This window comes from Colius striatus, chromosome 1 (assembly GCF_028858725.1).
Source record: "Colius striatus isolate bColStr4 chromosome 1, bColStr4.1.hap1, whole genome shotgun sequence".
Lineage (NCBI taxonomy): Eukaryota > Metazoa > Chordata > Aves > Coliiformes > Coliidae > Colius > Colius striatus.
The window spans coordinates 100,105,286-100,125,344 of record NC_084759.1 but is presented as its reverse complement, the minus strand read 5'-3'; the positions used below and the strand labels follow the sequence as shown (position 1 = coordinate 100,125,344).

The 20,059-nt window shown below is 33.1% G+C and overlaps 1 protein-coding gene across 1 annotated transcript in view; it reads left to right on the top strand.

Moving 5' to 3' along the window:
- NCAM2 (neural cell adhesion molecule 2) overlaps positions 1-20,059 on the top strand; it is a 271,912-nt gene that overhangs the window by 187,380 nt on the left and 64,473 nt on the right. The window contains exons 11-13 of the mRNA XM_062006146.1: positions 180-330; positions 10,354-10,541; positions 11,684-11,780. Of these exons, the coding sequence (XP_061862130.1) occupies positions 180-330; positions 10,354-10,541; positions 11,684-11,780 (436 nt within the window). The remainder of the gene's footprint in view (positions 1-179; positions 331-10,353; positions 10,542-11,683; positions 11,781-20,059) is intronic.

Here is a 20,059-nt window from a genome sequence, read left to right as displayed (position 1 = left end):
AAACAGAACATTTTTTTTATTTGAAAAAGTTTCAAGTTACTTAGCTGTTAGTAATAAGTTCACCATAGGGGAAGAGATGCTTTCAGTCATAATCAATGGTGTTTAATATATAAAACATACATAAATATACATATATATGTATATAAAAACCTTTCTTTTTCCTGAATCAATGTAAACAGAGCCCAGATGGCCGTATAGAAGTCAAAGGGCAGCATGGAAAATCGTCACTGCATATTAAAGATGTGAAGTTGTCAGATTCAGGGAGATATGACTGTGAAGCTGCAAGTAGAATTGGTGGGCACCAAAAGAGCATGTACCTTGATATTGAATGTAAGTTCTAATATTTCATTTTCTCTTTTAAATTTGTTTTAAAAGAAAAAAGAAAAAAAGTACATTCTTAATGGAAGATTAATTTTTCCTGGTAATTCATGTTTAAACGTGCACATTTTAAGGTAGCATGTTCTTCTGTAATTAGTAATACTGAGTTCTGTGGAGTAGTTCTGTCATTTATGAAGTTGACAAAACCTTCAACAGTGTTTTTAAGCAGAAGCAATTTCATCTGAAATCATCTTCTGGGGTATTACCCACTAACTTGAGAATAAGATTAATAACTTCAAATGTTTGGGCTAATGAAGCTGTGGGATAAGGTAAGGACTGATTTGAGAAACATCTCAGTCTTGAGTGTAACCTTCTAAGATTCAACAAAGTCTCTGTCATAAACTTCTGTAATGAAACATCATATTCCAAGGATCCGTCAGTGTTATTATTTCCATATAATGCTGTGTTGTTACAAGTGCTAGCAGGGTTTTTCTAAACTACAAATATGGTCTTTTATCAAGCAAGTGCCACATTTATCCTTCATTCCAGTTATTTAACTTTGTAAGTTGCAGGCTCAAAAGACTTTCAGAAAAAGATAAAGGCTCAAAAACTGAAATACTAATTTGTATTGTTGTAGCAAAAAGGGGAAAGGGGGGGAATTGATATGAAATTATCTGAAGTCAATATTGAATAAATTATTTGACTCTTTGTATTATTTTCCAAGCAATATTTTTTCAGCACATTGATTGTAATTATAAATGTTGCTGTCAAGGTTTTTTACGTTTGAAAAGTACTGAATTACCATATTACTTAAAACCCTTCAAAATTTTTTCTCTTCAAAATCATTTTTGAGAATTTTTTCAGGTATGGATGGCTCTTTGTGTAATCACTAATAAGCCCTTTTAGCAGATTTTTTAATTATTTTTAATAATACTCTAGTATAATCCTCATAACTATTTTAAAATTAAAATATTAATAAATAAGGAAGACTTCAAATTGTTTGTGCTGTTGTGTAGTTCCCAGCTAGGAATCAATGAGCTTATAGTATTCTGCGAGTTATTAACAAATTTGCAGCAGTTTTCTTTGTATGTTTTAACAGCTTTGACAGTTTGTGTAGTCAGGAGAGGAGCATGCTCACATCACATCCTTAAGTGCCAGTGCAGTTTAACAGACCTAATGGAGACAGAGAGTTCTGGTGTCACTCACCATTCTACTTACTGACACCTATCAGAGACTTAAACTGACAGTAGCATTGCATGGAGCTTCTGTACTTGATTCTTGTTCTCTGTTGGAATTGCTCTTAATGATAAGAGCAGTTCTCCAGGACAAGAACAGATGATCAGTTTTGATAATAATTTGTCACAGTTATCCCTGCCTGTTATCTGAAGTAAATGCTAGGCAGACATGAGTTTTAGGAAACTCAGAGGCATTTATAAAGATTTCTTCCTAAAAAGTGCTCTTTGTGCTTAGTTACCTTCAATTCAAATGACATGAAAAAAAATCAAAATGACATGAAACAATATAAACGTTTGCTAAAAGATGTCATTAACTGTAAAATTTGATTATACATATAAAGCCTAGTGTGTATTAGATAATAATAATAATAGAAGTAACTGATTGAAAAAATCATATGTGCTGACATATATTATGAATACTAGATATTCGGTATTAGTGTTTATCTACATATTTATCATAGATATAAAAATAACTTATTTCTATTAAAAAACAAAAAACAAACAACTCATGATGGAAACAGATTAAAAATGGAGAAAGCAGGAAACACTCTAATGGGAAGTTTTCAGAAAGACCTGAGGAAGTTCAACATACAAATCCTAGTTAATTACAACTTGATTTGTATAAATAATACTGTTGGGTGCCTTTCAAAGTTAAAGTTTTCCTGTGCAGATGTTTGCATTATGTTTTTAATCTTTTTATGTGATACATAATTGTTTTGAAAAATAGATAGGTTATAAAGAAATCCTAAAAAGCATAATAAAGACTTGACTAAAAGAAAAAAAAATATTATGAGAGAACACATTATTTCCTGGATTCCACAAATAATTCACTGCAATGATTAGCATCACAGGATGAGAAATCATAATATTGGCTTGTTCAACATGCTGGATCATCTTTCTTCATAGTATTTATTCTTGGTTATGACACACTGATGGCATTACTAATTTGGAAAGAATTTAAACAAGTTGGTAATTATCTACACTCTGTGATCCCTAAAAGTGTCTTTCTACTTGCTCTTACATTTTTCCCTTTACTACATTCAAACTGTCATTAAAATAGTATTCATAGCCATTAATTGTGTACTCCTAGGTGCACACATTTTGTAAGATGTGGGTCACTCTGATTGCTCTCTATCAATAAGTGCAAATTCCTTTGGAGAATGCTCCTGTTACTGGAGAAAATGTATCAAGCCATGTTTTTTGGAAAAGTCTCTGTTTTTTTATGTACTACCCAGCAATCGTCTTAACTTGCAGTCTTTTGTATCCGCAATTGACAATTTTCATATCACTTGATTTCAGTTAAAACTCCCTACTTTCAATACAGATACTGCAGTTACTAGATATGTTGGATGGTCCAAAAATGTCAACTTCTTTGCTGTACACAAAGCCTAGTGTTTTTGAATATGATCAGCTATAACACGCATATTACATTCAGTAATAGGATACATTTTTGTATAAGACAGCTTCTAAAAAACAGCTTCTATTTAAATAATTGTGTCTTGCATAAACCATTTCACCAAAACTCCCATTATTGAAGAACAGATGAATATATTTTTTGTCTTTTTCTAATGTTGTAATGTGGCAAAGTAGCTAAAATTATATTTTATTCATCTCTATAGTAGATATAGCTAATCTTTAGCCCAAAAGAGTGTAATAATACCTTAGAACTGAAATCTGATCTCAACCTTTATGTTTGGAATTTCTCTAAATTTTTACTTAATAAAGCTCTATAATGCATGTTTTGTTGACCTTGAAATGAGCTTGATTCCATCTTAACTAGATTTTTAATAACATGTTGACTAATTTTCTTTTCATAGAAGAATAAAGTCTTGAATGAATAAAATAATAATTTCTAATAATTTACTCATTTTATTAATATATATATGCCTCAGCATATTTTCTTACTGACATGATTTTTCACATATGCAATTGTGAAAAGTAAAAGGAAAAAAAAGCAAGAAAAAATTACCTGATGGGGTTTTTTTCAGATTATTCTAATTCATGAGTTACCTCAGAGGCTAAAAATGTTAAATGTTTACATTGATAATTAATGCATAAATTTTAAACAGGTTTTCATACTTCCAAAATTCAACAGTTTTACAAGTCATTTCATACTATGGAAACTGTAAATATTGTACAATGATGACCTGTGGGTGAAAAAGAGGCCATAAGGCCTTTGTCCTCTGTACTTCCAAGACAGAACCAGCAAAATAGAAGCAATGCATCTGAGAATTATGAAGAAAATACTGGTGGTATAATAAGTGTGATATTGAAACTTTGAAACGAACAAAAGAAAACCTCAAACAGATTTTTAGCCTCAACATTTTTTCCTCTCTTAACTGCAGTATACTTAGCATTACTTAAGGTTGGTATATTTAGTCTTCAGTTATGTCAAAGTATCTTGAAGTTATTAGGTTAGCGCATGCTTGAAAGAGAGACCTCCAGTAACGTTTACAGTATACCTGAGGCATACGGCTTTGTTTTCAATATCTGAAGGCAGATCCTTCTGCAGCACAGAGCCTGCCTCTGAGTTGCTGTTGTCAGACACATTGGGAGCAGCACAGGGTAAGGTAAAAGGGAAGGTAAGGTAAAAGGGAAATACCAAATGAGTTTGAGAACACTGTACTGGAGGTCAGAGTGATATTAGATATAGGTTTAGAAGAAGCATATATTCAAAATAGAGTTGGATACAAAAAGTCATTTCAGCAATGCTGTTTGGATTTTTAATCTATTCTTTAATATTTCTTATTAACATTAGTGGACAGCACTGTGTGTAAAAATTAAGTAAAGAGATAAAGAGTCTGAGCCTCCTTGCTCCGAACAATGACTATGATCTGGAATATTAGGGGAATAGGGGTGCAAAAGGAGGTGGAGTGGGAGTGGAGGAGGGGGAAGGAGAGAGAAAAGGCAAGAGATTAGGGAAAGGAAGAAAGATATCAACAGGAGGCATGTTTTAGAGGTAAAAGTGACAGGTAGAAAATTCAGGAAGTAAAAATAGGAAGCTGGATTTTCTTCTGAAAATATTACAAGTGGAATAGAAAAAATAGGATTAGGATCTTGGTTTGAGAAAGGCATTGCAATTCTTCACTTTTGGCTATATGTTATCTGATATATGATTTCAGAAGTCTGTCCATTCTAAATTATTCCACTAATTCTGTCCTGGAATTCATGTAATAATTGACATTTTGACACAAATTGGTGCCATCCAAACATGTATCAGTAATTATCAACACCTGATAGTTTTATTAGCTAAATTAAAAACTATTGCTATTGTGAGGGGAAGGTCATGGGGGGTGTCTTCCTGTTCTAGTTCTGATGGCCAATGTTCTTGGAGATTTACTGACCTAAAAATGACAGATATATGTGAACAGTTTCTTTGAAATATCACTACTGACATATTTGGTTCTTTTACCTAGTTATGATTTCTTCATAATTTCTTTTCCTATTTTAGACAGGTTTAGATAATTTTAAACAGATTTATCCATTCACATCTGGTATTTATATGAAACTAAAGTCTTTGGAACATTGTTTTGTGTTTTCTTTTTTTTTTTTTTTTAAAGTGAGCAACCAAATACAATTCCTTAATGTCATGTGGAATTCAAAGTAAAATAAACACATTTTATTTCTGTGACTCTGGCAGCACCAAGCACCAAAGCCATGCATGAATTCATTGCCCACCCTTTGTAAACTTTAAAGGTGCCATTATCAATATCATCTTTTGCATTTAGCAGAAAGATACCTTATTGATAAATAAAATTTTGTCTAAATTTACGGAAATGGAGAAACTAATGTGATGTTTGGACGTTAAAAATATTATCATAGTCAATGTTACCAGGGACTAGTGCTGCTATCAGTAAGAGAGGTTTCGTACTGTTGCATAAACTGCCTATCAGTAGATAGTCCATCTGAATATCAATATTTTATTGTAATACATATTGAGATAAATCAAGAGAATGGAGTGGGGGAAACAAATGTTACTGAGATGGTTGTTTCCTGTAATTCACCATGAAAGAAATGTACCTCTGCAAAACTGCTGTTCTCAAACTTTTGAAATAATGAGCTGGATTCTGAAAAAACCTTCTGATTTTAAATAATAATCATAGCTATTAAAAACCTAGTATGACACATTTATTTTGTGTTTCTATTTACAAACTTTACATGCAGATTTTGCATGTTTTCACTTTTAGCCACATGATTGTGATAATATCAGTAAGTTTTTGGAACTTAGTAACCCTAAAGCTCTGTAATTCCTGCCTTAGTTTTAAGGATGATTATATATAAAAATCTATTAATCTAGCCTAATTCATTAAGTTTTTCTAATATTTTTTCTTATTTCAAGGATTATGTGACAGTTATTGTATCTGTCTGTGGAGGTGTTTCCACTTTATCTCCAAGGAAATGCTATTCATTCCAAAATATTAACTATTGTAAAACAGATATGAGGGAGAAAATACAAGAGAAAGATACATGGCTGTTAGTCAAATTGTGGAAAAGTTACAGAAAATTAAGATACTTTTACAGGATGGTTGCAAGGAAAGTACTAGATTTTCTAGAGAATGTGGTTTATTAAAGTCCTTGGTAATGGCAAACTTATGCCAGTATTAACCATCTAAGAGAGAGGCTTCCAATAATATACTACATGGAGTGTCTCAGCATCTTAAACCTGAGTCTGTCATATATTTTTCCCGTGTAATACAATTATTTGAGGAACAAATAGCCAAAAGTTTGAAAACCTATGTTCTTAAATTAAGAAGTGCAAATCTGATTCTGTACACTAGCTTGCTATTATATTGATCGGGATACATGTGCTGAATCAGGTAGTTTGTCATATCCAATTTTGTGTACAATGCTGAACATTCACCAGAGATGGATCTTTGAAGTTTTTTAGTTGAATTACCTCCTGGATGAGACAGGTGATGGATTAATCTGTTCTTCAATCACTGTTTTCATACATTATACTTAACATGGATTTCCAAATGCTAGAGCGAGTTTTCAGGTCAGAATTTGTTTGTCTTATATGATCTTCTTTTGCAGGTTATCCAGAAGCACTTCTAATTGGAATACTGACCTGTCAGTTTCTCTCTTGTTTGAGAAAATGAACAGCTTGAGTTTAGCTGATGCTGATGCCATAATATTAACTACTCTAAAATGCCACTATAAAGTTATAATTGATTATAGAATCCTACTCTCATAGAGAGTTTTGTTTAGTTTGTACTTTTGTCATATAGTATTTCTTCCTTCTAGATATATTTTTCCCTTGGATTGCCTCATCTCATGAAAATAATACTCCCTCTTTGATCATTCAGGCTTTTACCAATAGTTACGAACTTTTTCATGTTTTAGGCAGCATTAAACAAAAATAAACCTGTACCCAGCAGGTTGAGGGAGGTGATTTTCCCCTTCTGCTCTCATGAGAACACACCTGGAGCACTGTGTTCAGTTCTGGGGCTCCCAGCATAAGGAGACATGGACCTGTTGGGGTGAGTCCAGAGGACAGGCACAAAAATGATCAGAGGGTGGAGTGCCTCTCCTATGAAGACAGGCTGAGAGAGATGGGGTCATTCAGCCTGGAGAAGAACAGACTCCAGGAAGACATGCTGCAGCCTTTTAATAATAGGGAGCTTACAAGAAAGATGGAGACAGGCTTTTTACCAAGGCCTGTAGCAATGAGAAAAGGGGCAACCGTTTAAACTGAAGGAAGTTTTTTCGGATTAGATACCTGGAAGAGTTTTATTTTTGCAGTGAGGGTGATGAACCACTGAAACAGATTGCCCAGAGACATCGTTCAAAGAAGTGTTCAAGGCCAGGATGGATGGGACTTTGAGCAACCTCATCAAGTTAAAGATGTTCTTGCCCATGGCAGGAGGGGTTGGACTAGATGATCTTTAAAAATACATTTCAGTGCTCCATTCTATCATTCTATGATTTATTATGTAGCAATACTAACTAATATGAACAGTAGTGTATATACTTTTCTGCATCTTATTGTTTTAGGTTTTTTTCGGTGGAGAACCATAAGATTCAGATACATATTTTCAGGGTTGCTTTCTGAAAAAAATTATTCAAACTTTGAGTTCTGTGTTTAACTATTTATAAGTCCAGTATGTTATCCTAACTAGTAATACTTTATATTCAAAAGCTTAAAACAACAGTTTTAAACCCTGAATTGATCTTTTTTGTGAAGCATACACTAATTTTGAGTCACATAGAAGTTACATAGAAGCAAAGCTTTTGTTATTTTTCAGTCTCTTTATCACTGATCTGCATGGAAGCTTTTTCCTTTTTTACATGTATTGCATTTAACTATCCTTAACATTTGTTAACATATGAGAAGATCTGCCTCTTAAATTCTATTGTTACAATTCATTTTCAGTTGATAGAATTTCATGGTAAATATTCTGTTTATTAATATTTCTTTTCTTAATTATTCTAGAAGAATCAAGGGATCATATTTTACAGAAATAAAATAATCTTATGTTTTAAAAGCCTTGGCTTTTAAGAGTTGTTACTTTTTCATGCTCTGTTTTTTATTAAACATGTGTGTTTCTGCTTGACAAATACTAATTTTGTAATGATTTAGATAATATAATACAGTTAGTCATGAAAAGTATACAAGAAAAAATAAAATCTTCTAAAAATCAGCTAATTGCTTCCAACATTTTTTTTATTTTGCAAGAAATTTAATTTTTTTTACTTCTACTGTGAAAAATATTTCCAGAGTTATTTTCTTTCTGTGAAACATTGAAGAAACATTTTTCCATCACTCCATAATCTATTCTGGACTAGGAAATAAAAATCATGTAATTTAGGATAATTTGTTTGAATCAAGCCATTAGCACAGCCTTTTTTTGTTATATTGAAATTTTAACTGCTGGGCAAATCTTTTTACACAGACTCTTCGAAATGGTAAACATGATGCTCTTTTTGTTTAAGAATGCTTTATGTTTAGGCATCCAAAATCTACTTTTAGAAGGGAGAACAGTCTAAACTAAAAGCCTCTGTTATCATGAATAGAACCACAGTATGGAAGTGTACACTATTTTTTCAATTGTAAAATATTTTAAATAGGAAATGTGTTTGCCACATTTGTGGTTAAATAACAGAGAACATCAAACCACATGATTATCTAGGAAGGAAAGTTAGTCAGATTTAGATAGAATATCTTTCTATCTTCCTCATTGATGCCAGTGCTCCTTAATTGAGTGAACTTAAGAACTGTGCATTGGAAGACAGAGCTTATCTAATCTGTTGTGCTTCATGAACACACTGATGAGATTTCTGATTCATATATTTAATATGTTAGGTGCAAAAGCTGCTAGGTAGAAGTCAGTTTGTGCAGTTTTCCATCAAATGGCTTGCACTACTAACTTCTTTTCAAGAGAAGAAGCCAAGGCTCTGACTCTTGGATTCTGAGATTTCTAAACATACTTAACTGTGAAACAGTCATATAGAGTTTGCTTTTTTCTTCATAGACTTCCACTGGTCCGAGGTGTCATCATGAAGGCTTCACATTAAGGCGTTTAGATGATGAAGGTCTACAAAATTAGAAAATTAGTTCTGGTCTCTGATAGACTTATTAGCAATTTTCTAGCCTAAAGTTAAATTATGTGTGAGAGGACTAGAAGAGAATTTCTGGAGATGCATCTAGAAACATTTAGGAGCTATTATCACAATAAAAATACATACAGTTCTATTTTTAATGTTAAAAAGATACCATGATGCTAGCTGTAACTTAGAATTCTCTTTTGTAATTAAAATCCTAGAGTTTCAGTGCTAAAGTTCCTAGAGTTTCAGTACTATTAAAAGTACTTTCTTAATATCCTTAAAAATATAGATTTATGTATAAAATATGAAGTGGGATTTTTTAATTTACAGATTAATATTTTATAAATAAAAAATACAGTTTACCCAAGACAAATATATAAAAGTGCGGAAAAAGCTCCTTGTTCTCATTTTCTAGAGACCATTAATCTGATCCTGCTATCCAGAGAAACAGTGAGTAAAGCAGATAATTCTTGTCACTACTACCATTTTAATCTGAAAATCACAGTTTGTAAACCAGCAATTTTCTCTGTGACAGGTTCAGTGTTTGGGTATATGTTTTATGTGCCATTTATAGGCAGGTATGTAAGGAAGATGCATCATCTGTTTTTGCTTGTCTGTAGCTTAATGATTTCATAAGGAACTGGTGTAAAGTTTATTCTAAATGGTGTACTGTTACTAAAAATATTTTTTCTGAATTAAGTAGAATATATTGTAACATTTTAGGTATTCTAGGTTTGTTCACACAACTAAATAGCTCTCTTTACAAAGACTTCATAAAGTATATTTCCAGTAAGAAATCACATCTATGAAAATTGAAATAGTGAATGTCATTTCTCCACTCTGAAAGAAGACACTATGAAAACAGCAAATGCGCAGAATATACATATATATATATATATATATATTAGCTTCATAAGTCATCTCCCTTTGTCATACAAGGGTCTAGATGACAAGTTTCTAATCCTCTGGAAATGTTCTTCGTCATTGTTGGGATAATGTATTTCAAGTGTCGGATGTTAATGCTAAATATAATTAGCAGGTATTATCTTCCTGAGAATTTCAGCCTAAACAGTTTCGGGGTAGGAGAAAGCTACCAAACTAAAAGTAAGAAACTTAAGGCTAAATATCGATTTTCGTGATCCGTAATTAGTTCATACAGCCAATTGAAATTTCTGTGTGAATGTGAATACTTGGTAGAGATATACAGCTTGTTTTAACTAAAACAGTTAATATTTTTGTGTATTCCTTTTTCCAGATGCTCCAACATTTGTGTCAAATCAAACTATGTATTATTCTTGGGAAGGCAATCCCATCAATATAAGCTGTGAAGTTCTGGCAAACCCATCAGCTTCAGTTCAGTGGAGAAGAGGAAAATTGGTTTTACCAGTAAAAAACACAACACATCTGAAGACCTACAGCACAGGAAGAAAGCTGATTCTAGAGGTAAGGCTAAACGTGGAAATCAATGTAGTGACATCAGTTAATTTGTTTGTTAGTCTGGCACCATTGCAAGAACTGTAAAGTACGTTTAAAGATAAGGCAATTTAATAAGTAAAGCATTTTTTAAAAAAACTAATTTATCTCTCAGTGTCTTGTGAGTTAGAAAATAGACCTTATTTGCATGACTCATGCTCAGTACTCCATTTCAGTGAACAAAAATATAACTAGCATTTCTGTCAAGCAAATAAATATATAAATAAATAAATAAACGTAAAGCTAACCCATCAAGTTAATACTAAAAACTGAAGTGACTATCTGGTAGGTTTTTGGTATATACCAAAAAATTGGTGTGGCTTCAGTCAAGAACAAAGCAAAAGGGTAAAGTGATAATAAACTGCAACTGCCTTCCGCTACAGATATGGAAGAAAATAATTTTCTCCATTTCTGTATAGTATCAGGCTGATGTCATGAGCATAACCTCTTGCCATGGGAAAAAAAGTTTGAGAAGCCACAGAGCTAATCATATTGTGTGACCTTCTCCAGATCCAAAGCAAGAGGGGTATTGTGAACTGAAAAAACTGTCTTTTCCTCAAGTCCAAACACATAACTTCATTTGTATTAGAGGAATTCTGTTCTGTCATAAATCCTTATTCACCTGAATTTACAGTTGAGACACATCGCATACATTTTCTTTCTTCCCTTGAATATCTAGAATATTGTTAATCCTGAAAACTAAAAAAAGTAAAAATATTATTCTTGCATCATCTATAGAAATTGGCAATTTTCAAACCTTTCATTGTTTATTTCAGTCTTATTTCAGTCAAAATACCAGTTTGTGCAAACAGCATCTGTGAAAAAAAATTCCAAACAAGAGATTTATTAGATTTTTTTGTTGTTTCAAAGTGAAATTCTAAAGATGAACAATATCACCATTTTCGACTATTTGATTTATTCATTTGAATTTTAGAAAGGGGAGTTAAAAAAAAAAAAGATAGATTTATGTATGTATTTGCAGAATACACTAAGACAAGCTGAATTAAGCATCTGCATATTGGTTGAGATCATATTTCCATTTCTGATTACCTTTTTTTAAATGTTGATATTTGATTAGAAATTAAAATTTACAGACTGTATTCATTTTACAGATTGCTCCCACATCTGATAGTGATTTTGGACGATATAACTGTACAGCCACAAACAGATTAGGAACAAGATATCAGGAATATACTCTTGGTCAGGCTGGTAAGTCAAATTTTTTTTCCTTTTCTTTAAATACTTTTTCTGTATCAACCAAAATTAATTCAAACACACTTTTCTCTTTATTTCGTTCCAATGGGATGTTTGCAGCTAATTTTAATTATCTAAAAATTGAGTTGCAATTAAAGTCAAACCAGTTCCCTCAGAATATGAATATTTTTTTGTTTAATTTTAAGCTCTTCAGAAATCTGAAAAAATTATATTAGGCTAACTTTTTCCCTTTGCCCTTACAGCATCTGACATTTATATTTTTATTATTTCAGTGGAAAAACATATGTTTTTCAGGAAGTAAAAATAAGAAATCATTAGGAAAGCCTTTTTTTCTTTCTCTCTGGTATTTTCTTGATGAACCAAGGATGACAAAAGAGTGAATTACTTCAGCAAAGAATTTCTACCATTTTGCACTTTTAGATACTTAAAAGCAGAATTGACCGAGAGTGCTTGATTGAAATAATATAAGCTCTGAAATCTCGTACACCCAATTGTTGTATAATTTCTGAATAATTTTAGTTCCATCTATTGTTGTTTATGTAAATATAAAAGTGTGACTGTATGTTCTTTGGCAGAAGTATTATTTACTGCAACTAAATGAGAGTTTCTTAGCATATCTTTCAATTATATTTTCTTGTGGATTGACCTAATGCTTGTTCAGCAAACTTTAAGGTTAGATCTACATGTTTGTTTTCTGATGACACAAAACTGGAAGGGGTGGCTGATACACCCAATGACTGCTAAAGTTCAGCAGTATCTGATCAGTCTTGAGAGCTGGACAGATAGGAACCTCATGAGGTTCAACAAGGATAAGTGCAGAGTCCTGCACCTGGAGAGGAACAACCCCATGCACCAGTACAGGCTGGGGGTTGACTGACTGGAGAGCAACTCTACAGAGAGAGATTTGGGAGTTCTGGTGGACAGTAAACTAAGCATAAGCAAGCAATGTGCCCTCATGGCCAAGAAAGCCAATGCCATCCTGGGGGGTATTAAAAATGTGGCCAACAGGTCAAGGAAAGTTCTCCTCCCCCTTTGATCTACCCTGGTGAGGCCTCATCTCTCATACTGTGTCCAGTTCTGAGCTCTCCAGTTCAAGAACAACAGGGAACTTCTAGAGAGAGTCCAGTAGGGCATGATCAAGATGATCAGGGGACTGGAGCATCTCTCTTAGAAGGAAAGTCTGTGAGACCAAGGGCTATTTAGCCTGGAGAAGACTGAAAGAAGACCTTATCTAAATACCTAAAGGATAGGTGTCAAGAGGATTTTTTCTATAGAACCCAGTGATAGGACCAGGAGTAATGGGCAGAGGTTGGAACACAGGAAGTTCCACTTTAACATGAGGAAAAACTTCACTGTGAAGGTGAGACAGGCCTGACACAGGCTGCCCAGGGAGGTTGTGGAGTCTTCTTCTCTGGAGGTTTTCAGAACACTGCTGGACACATTATTGTACTATCTGATCAAGCTGAACCTGCTTTAGCAGGATGTGGGACTAAATTGTCTCTAAAGATCTTTTCCAACCCCTACCATTCTGTGATACTTTGATGATGAAAATTACTTAATTACATGTATGGAGTTGTAATGCAGTTTACAGTATGAAAGGTACAGCCATACTGAAGGCTTTTGTGATGCATCATGTATTGTTCAGATCATACTATATTGCCAGGCTGGCTGATACATATTGAAGGAGATTTGTAGAAATAAAATCTTGTATGAATGTTTTTTAAAAGTAGGACTTGTGAGTTTTTATGATCTTGAATGTTTCAGATGTAACTTTTAATTTGTTTGATTTGGGAGCTTTTTTTTGTCTAGTTGGTTGGTTTTCTTTTTAAAGTAGAAAATAAACATACTAGGAGGACTCTCTTGGAAACATACTGGGAGGACTTTTGGAAGTACATTACCTAATTGTGCACATCCAGTCATAGACACATTTTTTTATCTAGCGTGGTGTTTTAAATTTTATAGTTTTGCTCAATAGGGTTATTATTTTATTTTGGAGTCTCAGGAGTTACAAAAAAAGAGGTTTTTATTGATAAATTGCTTAAAAGTTGTACACAGCATTGAAAGTCTTTTCCATTACCTCTAAAGTTTGGACTGCTAGCACACATTTGTACCATTAATACTATATTATTATCTTTTTTCTTTGAATAGTAATGGAAAGAAATGAGCTTCCTAAGATAGGAATAGGTGGAGTTTTATTGAGAAAACAATAGATTCCCGTGTGGCACAATTTTATATTATCCAGAAGATCTATTCCCCCTCATTTTACAACTTCTTTAGGTGTTAGTTGTGTTACGAATCTGATCTTCCTTTGATAGCTACATGTGACTGATTAGAAATATGTCATTTCTTCCATTTATTCATAACCATTCTTAGTCCCAACTAAGCCCTAATTTCATACAGTATGTTATTTACACTTTACAAAACTCTTCCTAGTATGAGGACTCACACGATTTAATAGAGACCTAAACTAATTTTATATCTGTGAAAAGAAATTACGGAAGACAACAGGTTGTAGAATCTTCAGTCATTTTCGTGATCATTTACCTCTTTCATCTCATTTATTTCAGTGCAACTACTTGAACAATTAAGTTTCTGTAATAGGACTAAAGTTATTACTGTAGCCACTCATCAATACTGCATGTGACATTAAGTATGAAAAATTAATACTCCCTGTGATGTTAAAATTGAGGTATTAATAGAAGACCTCTAAAATTTAAAGAAAGCCATGGTTTTTATACCAACTATTCTGTCTAATTAAGACTCATGGGATGTTAGCATTGATTTGAATAGGTAAACTATATTTATTATGTATGTATTACTTTTGTTATCATTTAATTTAATTATTAGATTTATCCCTCTACAAACATCTGAATCGGATTTTCTAAATATTCATAGCTATCTTCAGATTTGCAGTTACGTTATGTAGAATCACAGAATCATTTTTGTTAAAAAAGACCTTTAAGATCACTGTCCTACCACTACCCTAACACTGCCAAATATTCATAATAAAAAAGGATGGCACTGATTTTTGTCAGCTGCATCTATTTCTCTTCAGTAGCACACTTTCTTTTGGGGGAAACGTGCATCTGTTCTCTCAACAGCAGCACTGGATCTTCCTTTCCTGCTGGACTAGGTGCTACTCTTGTCTCTAAAGTATCATCTCTAAAATCTGTTATGTGTGACGCCTCCCTGGAAGAAAAAAGCAGTAGAAGTACAATGTGGAAGCTGCTGGAATAATTTCTCAATTTCTCTCAAAACCAGAAGGCTTTCTACTAGAAGTCTTTCTTAAAGCCATAAACATAAATGATAGAAAAGGGAAGGAAAAATCCCACTGGCATCTCTCTGGTGTCTCACCTTTCCAGACAGAAAATATAACAAGTATAACAATAAAAACAGAGGAACTGAGGTTGTGGTTTCTGTTGGGCACTCTTTTTGTCATAGAGATGTATATACAGCTGAGAGCATCTCAGAAGATACTCTATATCTGCTGACTTTTTCCTTAGATTTGCAAAACAGTATCCCGCCACAGTGCATGATACTGCATGATTATTTAGACATGTATCTCCTGGTTTATGAATAAGTAGTTTTATCCAAAGGATTTCTCATTATTAATTGAAAAATTATGTCATATTTTGATTATGCAATGTATTTTAGCAACTTCTAACAGAAGAGAACCCAGAAATGCAAGTGAGAGTAATCAGCTCCATACAAGCTATAATCCTCTTTTGGCTTTTTAATACAACTGTATCAGATATGTTACCGATGGCAGTTTTTCATTCTTTAGTTTTGCAACAGTTTGCTTAACATTTTTCAGTTAATTCTTCAGAACACTTAAGAAAAAAAAATGGACTTAAGGTAAATCAGAGTATGTTTAGTATATATGTAATTAATAAAGAATTATGGGAAGTTATTATGTAAAGCATGAGCTATATATGGCCATATTTTGTAGTAATAATAATGAACAAACCTCCTTAACATAATCCATTTGTATCGTGGTATTTACATGGGGCTGGAAATACTGGGTTTGGGAGTGTCAGGGCTCTGTTATGCTAGTGACTACTTATAGTAGTGTAATACACAAATTTCAGCATCCTGAAAGTCTGACATTTGGGGAATTTGCACCTAAAGAGAGTTTAAAAAAACCCAAAAAACAAACCAAAAAAATATCCCAGCAAATAGCAAATGGAATTCACTGTTACAAGTTTTGCACTTAAACTTGCATCAGCTGGAAATGAAAAACAATCAGGGAGATGAAGTATAAAAATGTCACAATAATTACATGAGTAAAATGTCAAACACAGCTTTCTTCCTCATTTTACTAGCTCTGTTGTTTTAGTTTAGTAGATTAGGAAACCCTAATGATTACTATTTTCCATATTAAAGCCTATATTTTTTTTTTTTCCTGCATTTCAATACATCCTAGATTTCCTTTTGGCTTTTATGGTAAATACTAATACTGGAGTGTAACATACTTTCTCAATTACTCTATCAGGAAAAGAATAAATACTGTTTCTAGCTGGTAGATAATATTAAGCAAAGTGTGCCACTAGGGTAAATTATACAAATAGCGATAGTTTTACTGAATGGTGTTTTTTGATTTGTTTGGGTTTGGGTTTTTTTTCTGAACATTCACAAGGAATTACTTGTCTCATATTTTGTTCCAGTTTTACGCTTTGCTGGTTTTCAGTGAAGTCAAACTACCCTTTTTTTTTTAATCTGCTGCTACTTAAAAAATGATCATACTATCATAATTCCATTATCTTTATTTCTGATGCCCTTCTTAAGAAATTAGACCTATTGATGATAGAAAAAGATCTCTTTTAGAATTTAGATGTTATTTGCAGTGATACTATTTGATATGACAGCAAAGCTATACCTGCTCTGTCAAATGACACAGAGCTACTGAATCAGCCTACATTCCAGGCACTCTAATTTAAAGCTTTCAAAACAATTGGAGGACTGCAGCCTATTTAAGGTTCACTGAAGGTGCTAGCTGTTACTGGTAAATGCTGAGACACTTAAAGCTTAATCAGATGTTCTCGTCACCTGGCTTGTGGTGATCAACTCAATACCACATTGTTGACATCCTCCTTTTCCACTGCTCAAACATTTCAACTGCTGCTTGATTTAACATGTAGAACATGAAGAGAACCACAGTCTTTTTTGTTTCTTGCCACTACAAATTAATTACTTCACATCACAACCACAAGTTTTATTTTAGAAGTCTGCTTATACTCTATTTTTTCTCTATGACAGCCTTAGGATTTGGCAAGCCATGTAAGCTTCAACAATTGTCCCAATGCCTGAGGTGAGCACAGATATTCCCAGATTTGCCTAAATCTAGTTTAGACATATCTTATGTAAAATACAGGTTGCAGGGATCTGGCATTTTTTCTTTTGTCTGAGATCTCAGTATCATTAATTTACAAGGTTTTATATAGATAAATAGAAAATCATGTAGCCATCAGTTGTCTAGGACTATGTTGTTGGAATAAATAATTTCTTATCTTAAAATTATGTTAAAGTTGTGATGCAGAGAGGTAAACTGGAATGTTAAAGTATTTTTTTTTTTCTTTAAATATTGATAGGTGTTTCACACGTAGCAGTGTACAGTTGCACTGAATCCAGAGCCCCTAAGAAGTAAACGATCATTCAACTATAAGGCTCTCATGGCTTTATGCATCCTAGATTTTCCTTTCCCCTTCTTTCTTCTATTCTGGAACGACAAAAGGGTTAGAAGTTCAGATTAAGTAGTCTGATTCACCTTTTTGCCTTAGTCTTTCCTCCGGTCTTTACACCTAGAAGGATACTTTCATTTTTCATGAAAGTTGAGATTCTGATCTCGCCACATTGTTCCTGGAACTGTAGCTCAGCACAGAGACTTACACTGACTAAGTGTTAAGAGATTCAACTGCTGACAGAAGCCATAGCGATAGGCGGTAAACATAGTTTTCAAATTAGCTGCATCTTACAAGTCTGATAATGAATTTCAAACTCATCATGCCAAATCATTCCTATTACAGATTTTGCATAGTGTACTGTTGAACATAAAAAGAGAATTAAAAAGAAAAATTAAAATACATTCCATGACGTCAAGAATTTCCATGCCATTTCATTTAATTAGACGTAATTTAATCATCCTGTATACACAGAAAGGCAGTGAATGTGAGGAATAATGACATCAAAAGCAAATGAAGACATGGGGGAAAAAAGAGAGCTTCACAGATGTTACGTCCTGTAACCTGTTTTACAGAATCAAATCATGTTCAAAATATGATGAAATTAACTGATAGCTGGCAAGGAATACGTCATCAAATTTAACAGTTTGCTAATCTGGATTTTTTGTGCTGGTTGATGGATGTTGGTACTTTTTTCTCCAAATAGTTGTCTTTTTGCACAGGCAAAGTAAAATCAATTAAGTGGGACTTAATTTCCCTTGGAGAATAATGTAAATAAAAAGATAAGCATATTTTGTTCCAATACAGTGTTATGGGATCTTACTGGGTTTGGGTTTGGGTGTTTTTTTTAATTATTGTTAGATCACTTTCTCTGTATAACTTTTCCCTTGCTGCTGCCAAAATCACTTTTATCTCCACAAAAGTGAGGGCACACCTAAAATCTAGTTCTCTGTCATAAAACTTCCCATTCACTTCTTTAGCAGCATCAGCTAAAGCTTTTAACTAAAAAAAATAAACAGCAATATATTCTGATTAAGCATAAGCATGAAACTACATGGCAACAATGTTTTTCAAATTGTGTGCATCTGTCTTATTTTCATTTCTTATTTATGTATCTCTTTGGTAGCTGTGGTCTTGTTTTCTAATTAATTCCTTATTTTCCCAGAACTCCCAGGGAACTGGTAAAAGAAATCTATTGTAGATTTCCCCAAGCAAGGACAATATTAACATTTTCTCTATCTAAGAATATACAAGCATGAAAGCATAGAGATCTTTGACTCCAAAGATCCACTCTCCAGACCCATTGCTTTTCCTGACAAAGTCCTGATGCTACTTATGTTCAGTATTTACACATAGTTACTTTCAGTCAATTTATATAGCAGAGAGACAGGAAAACTTGCACAACTATACTACTAGCATATTGTCAAGAGACAGGAGACAAATGCTAGCTAGAAAATAATTCTATGACTCCACTACCTACTCTCACACCATCACTTCCTTTTATCCTTTCTCCATTTACACTGGGACTGCTTAAACTTCTAGAAGCTTTTTTTTTCTTCCATAAAACTATCCAACAAATAGCTTAAAAATAAAATCCTCACTGATACATAGTGGTTGTTTATTGTACAGGTTGGATAATAATAGTAGTAGATTTGAAAGAGCATTTATTTATCAGTGGAGACAAATATGTACTCACAGTTCTGTGCATACTTCTCTGTCAGCTGCAATAATGATTTTGGAACCAAACCTATAATACTTAATTTAAGCCAATGTATCACAAAGTGCATTTGTGCTAACTATCTTTATGCAGTGAGTACAAAATACATCAAGTGCAATTCTACACTTATTATTTGGAGATATTTTTTAATTTTATTTTTAAGCAATTTTTAGCATTGTATGTGAATACAGTCATATGCTGAAAAGAGGAATAGACGCTGTGAAAAGAAGATTAAGTTGATCAAATAACAACAAAGACATCAGTTGTACTTCTAAGCAAGTATGCCAGAATCTTTGCTATCACTAAGTGATCTTCAGATCATAGAAAAGAAGTCCTGTGCTTTTTCTATGTAGTCCTTCAACTTGTGTCCATAGCAGTACATGAAATAGTAATTACTGGTAAATTCCTCTAAAATTCATTTGCTTGGTTTTTTGGTTTAGAAGGAAAAAGACAAGAAGCACCCACAGTTCCGTCTTCCCAGACACAGATTTCAGAGTATACAACTTTGCAAATTATTCTTCACCCCTGCTAGACATTGAGCCAAAAGTCTGACAATTCTAACATGATAACCATATCAATGCTGTAAATAATTTCAGCTGACAGGGTAGAGTTCAAATGCAAGACAATGTAGCTAGATGAGGACTGTTTACCTTGTATGATCAAATTCATATTAGTAAACTATAGCATTAGATTAATTTTGTTGTGCTGATAATAGCCATCTTGGGGGAAAAAGTTATGGATTTGCCTAATCTGAAATAGAAAGTAGGTATTTTATGTTATCTTAATGGAATTGCTAGTATTTGTTTCTGCTTTTAACTAGGAATGTGTCTCCTGTTGTATTTTCTTCAGACGATTCAGTCTGTTCTTAAGAAATGATT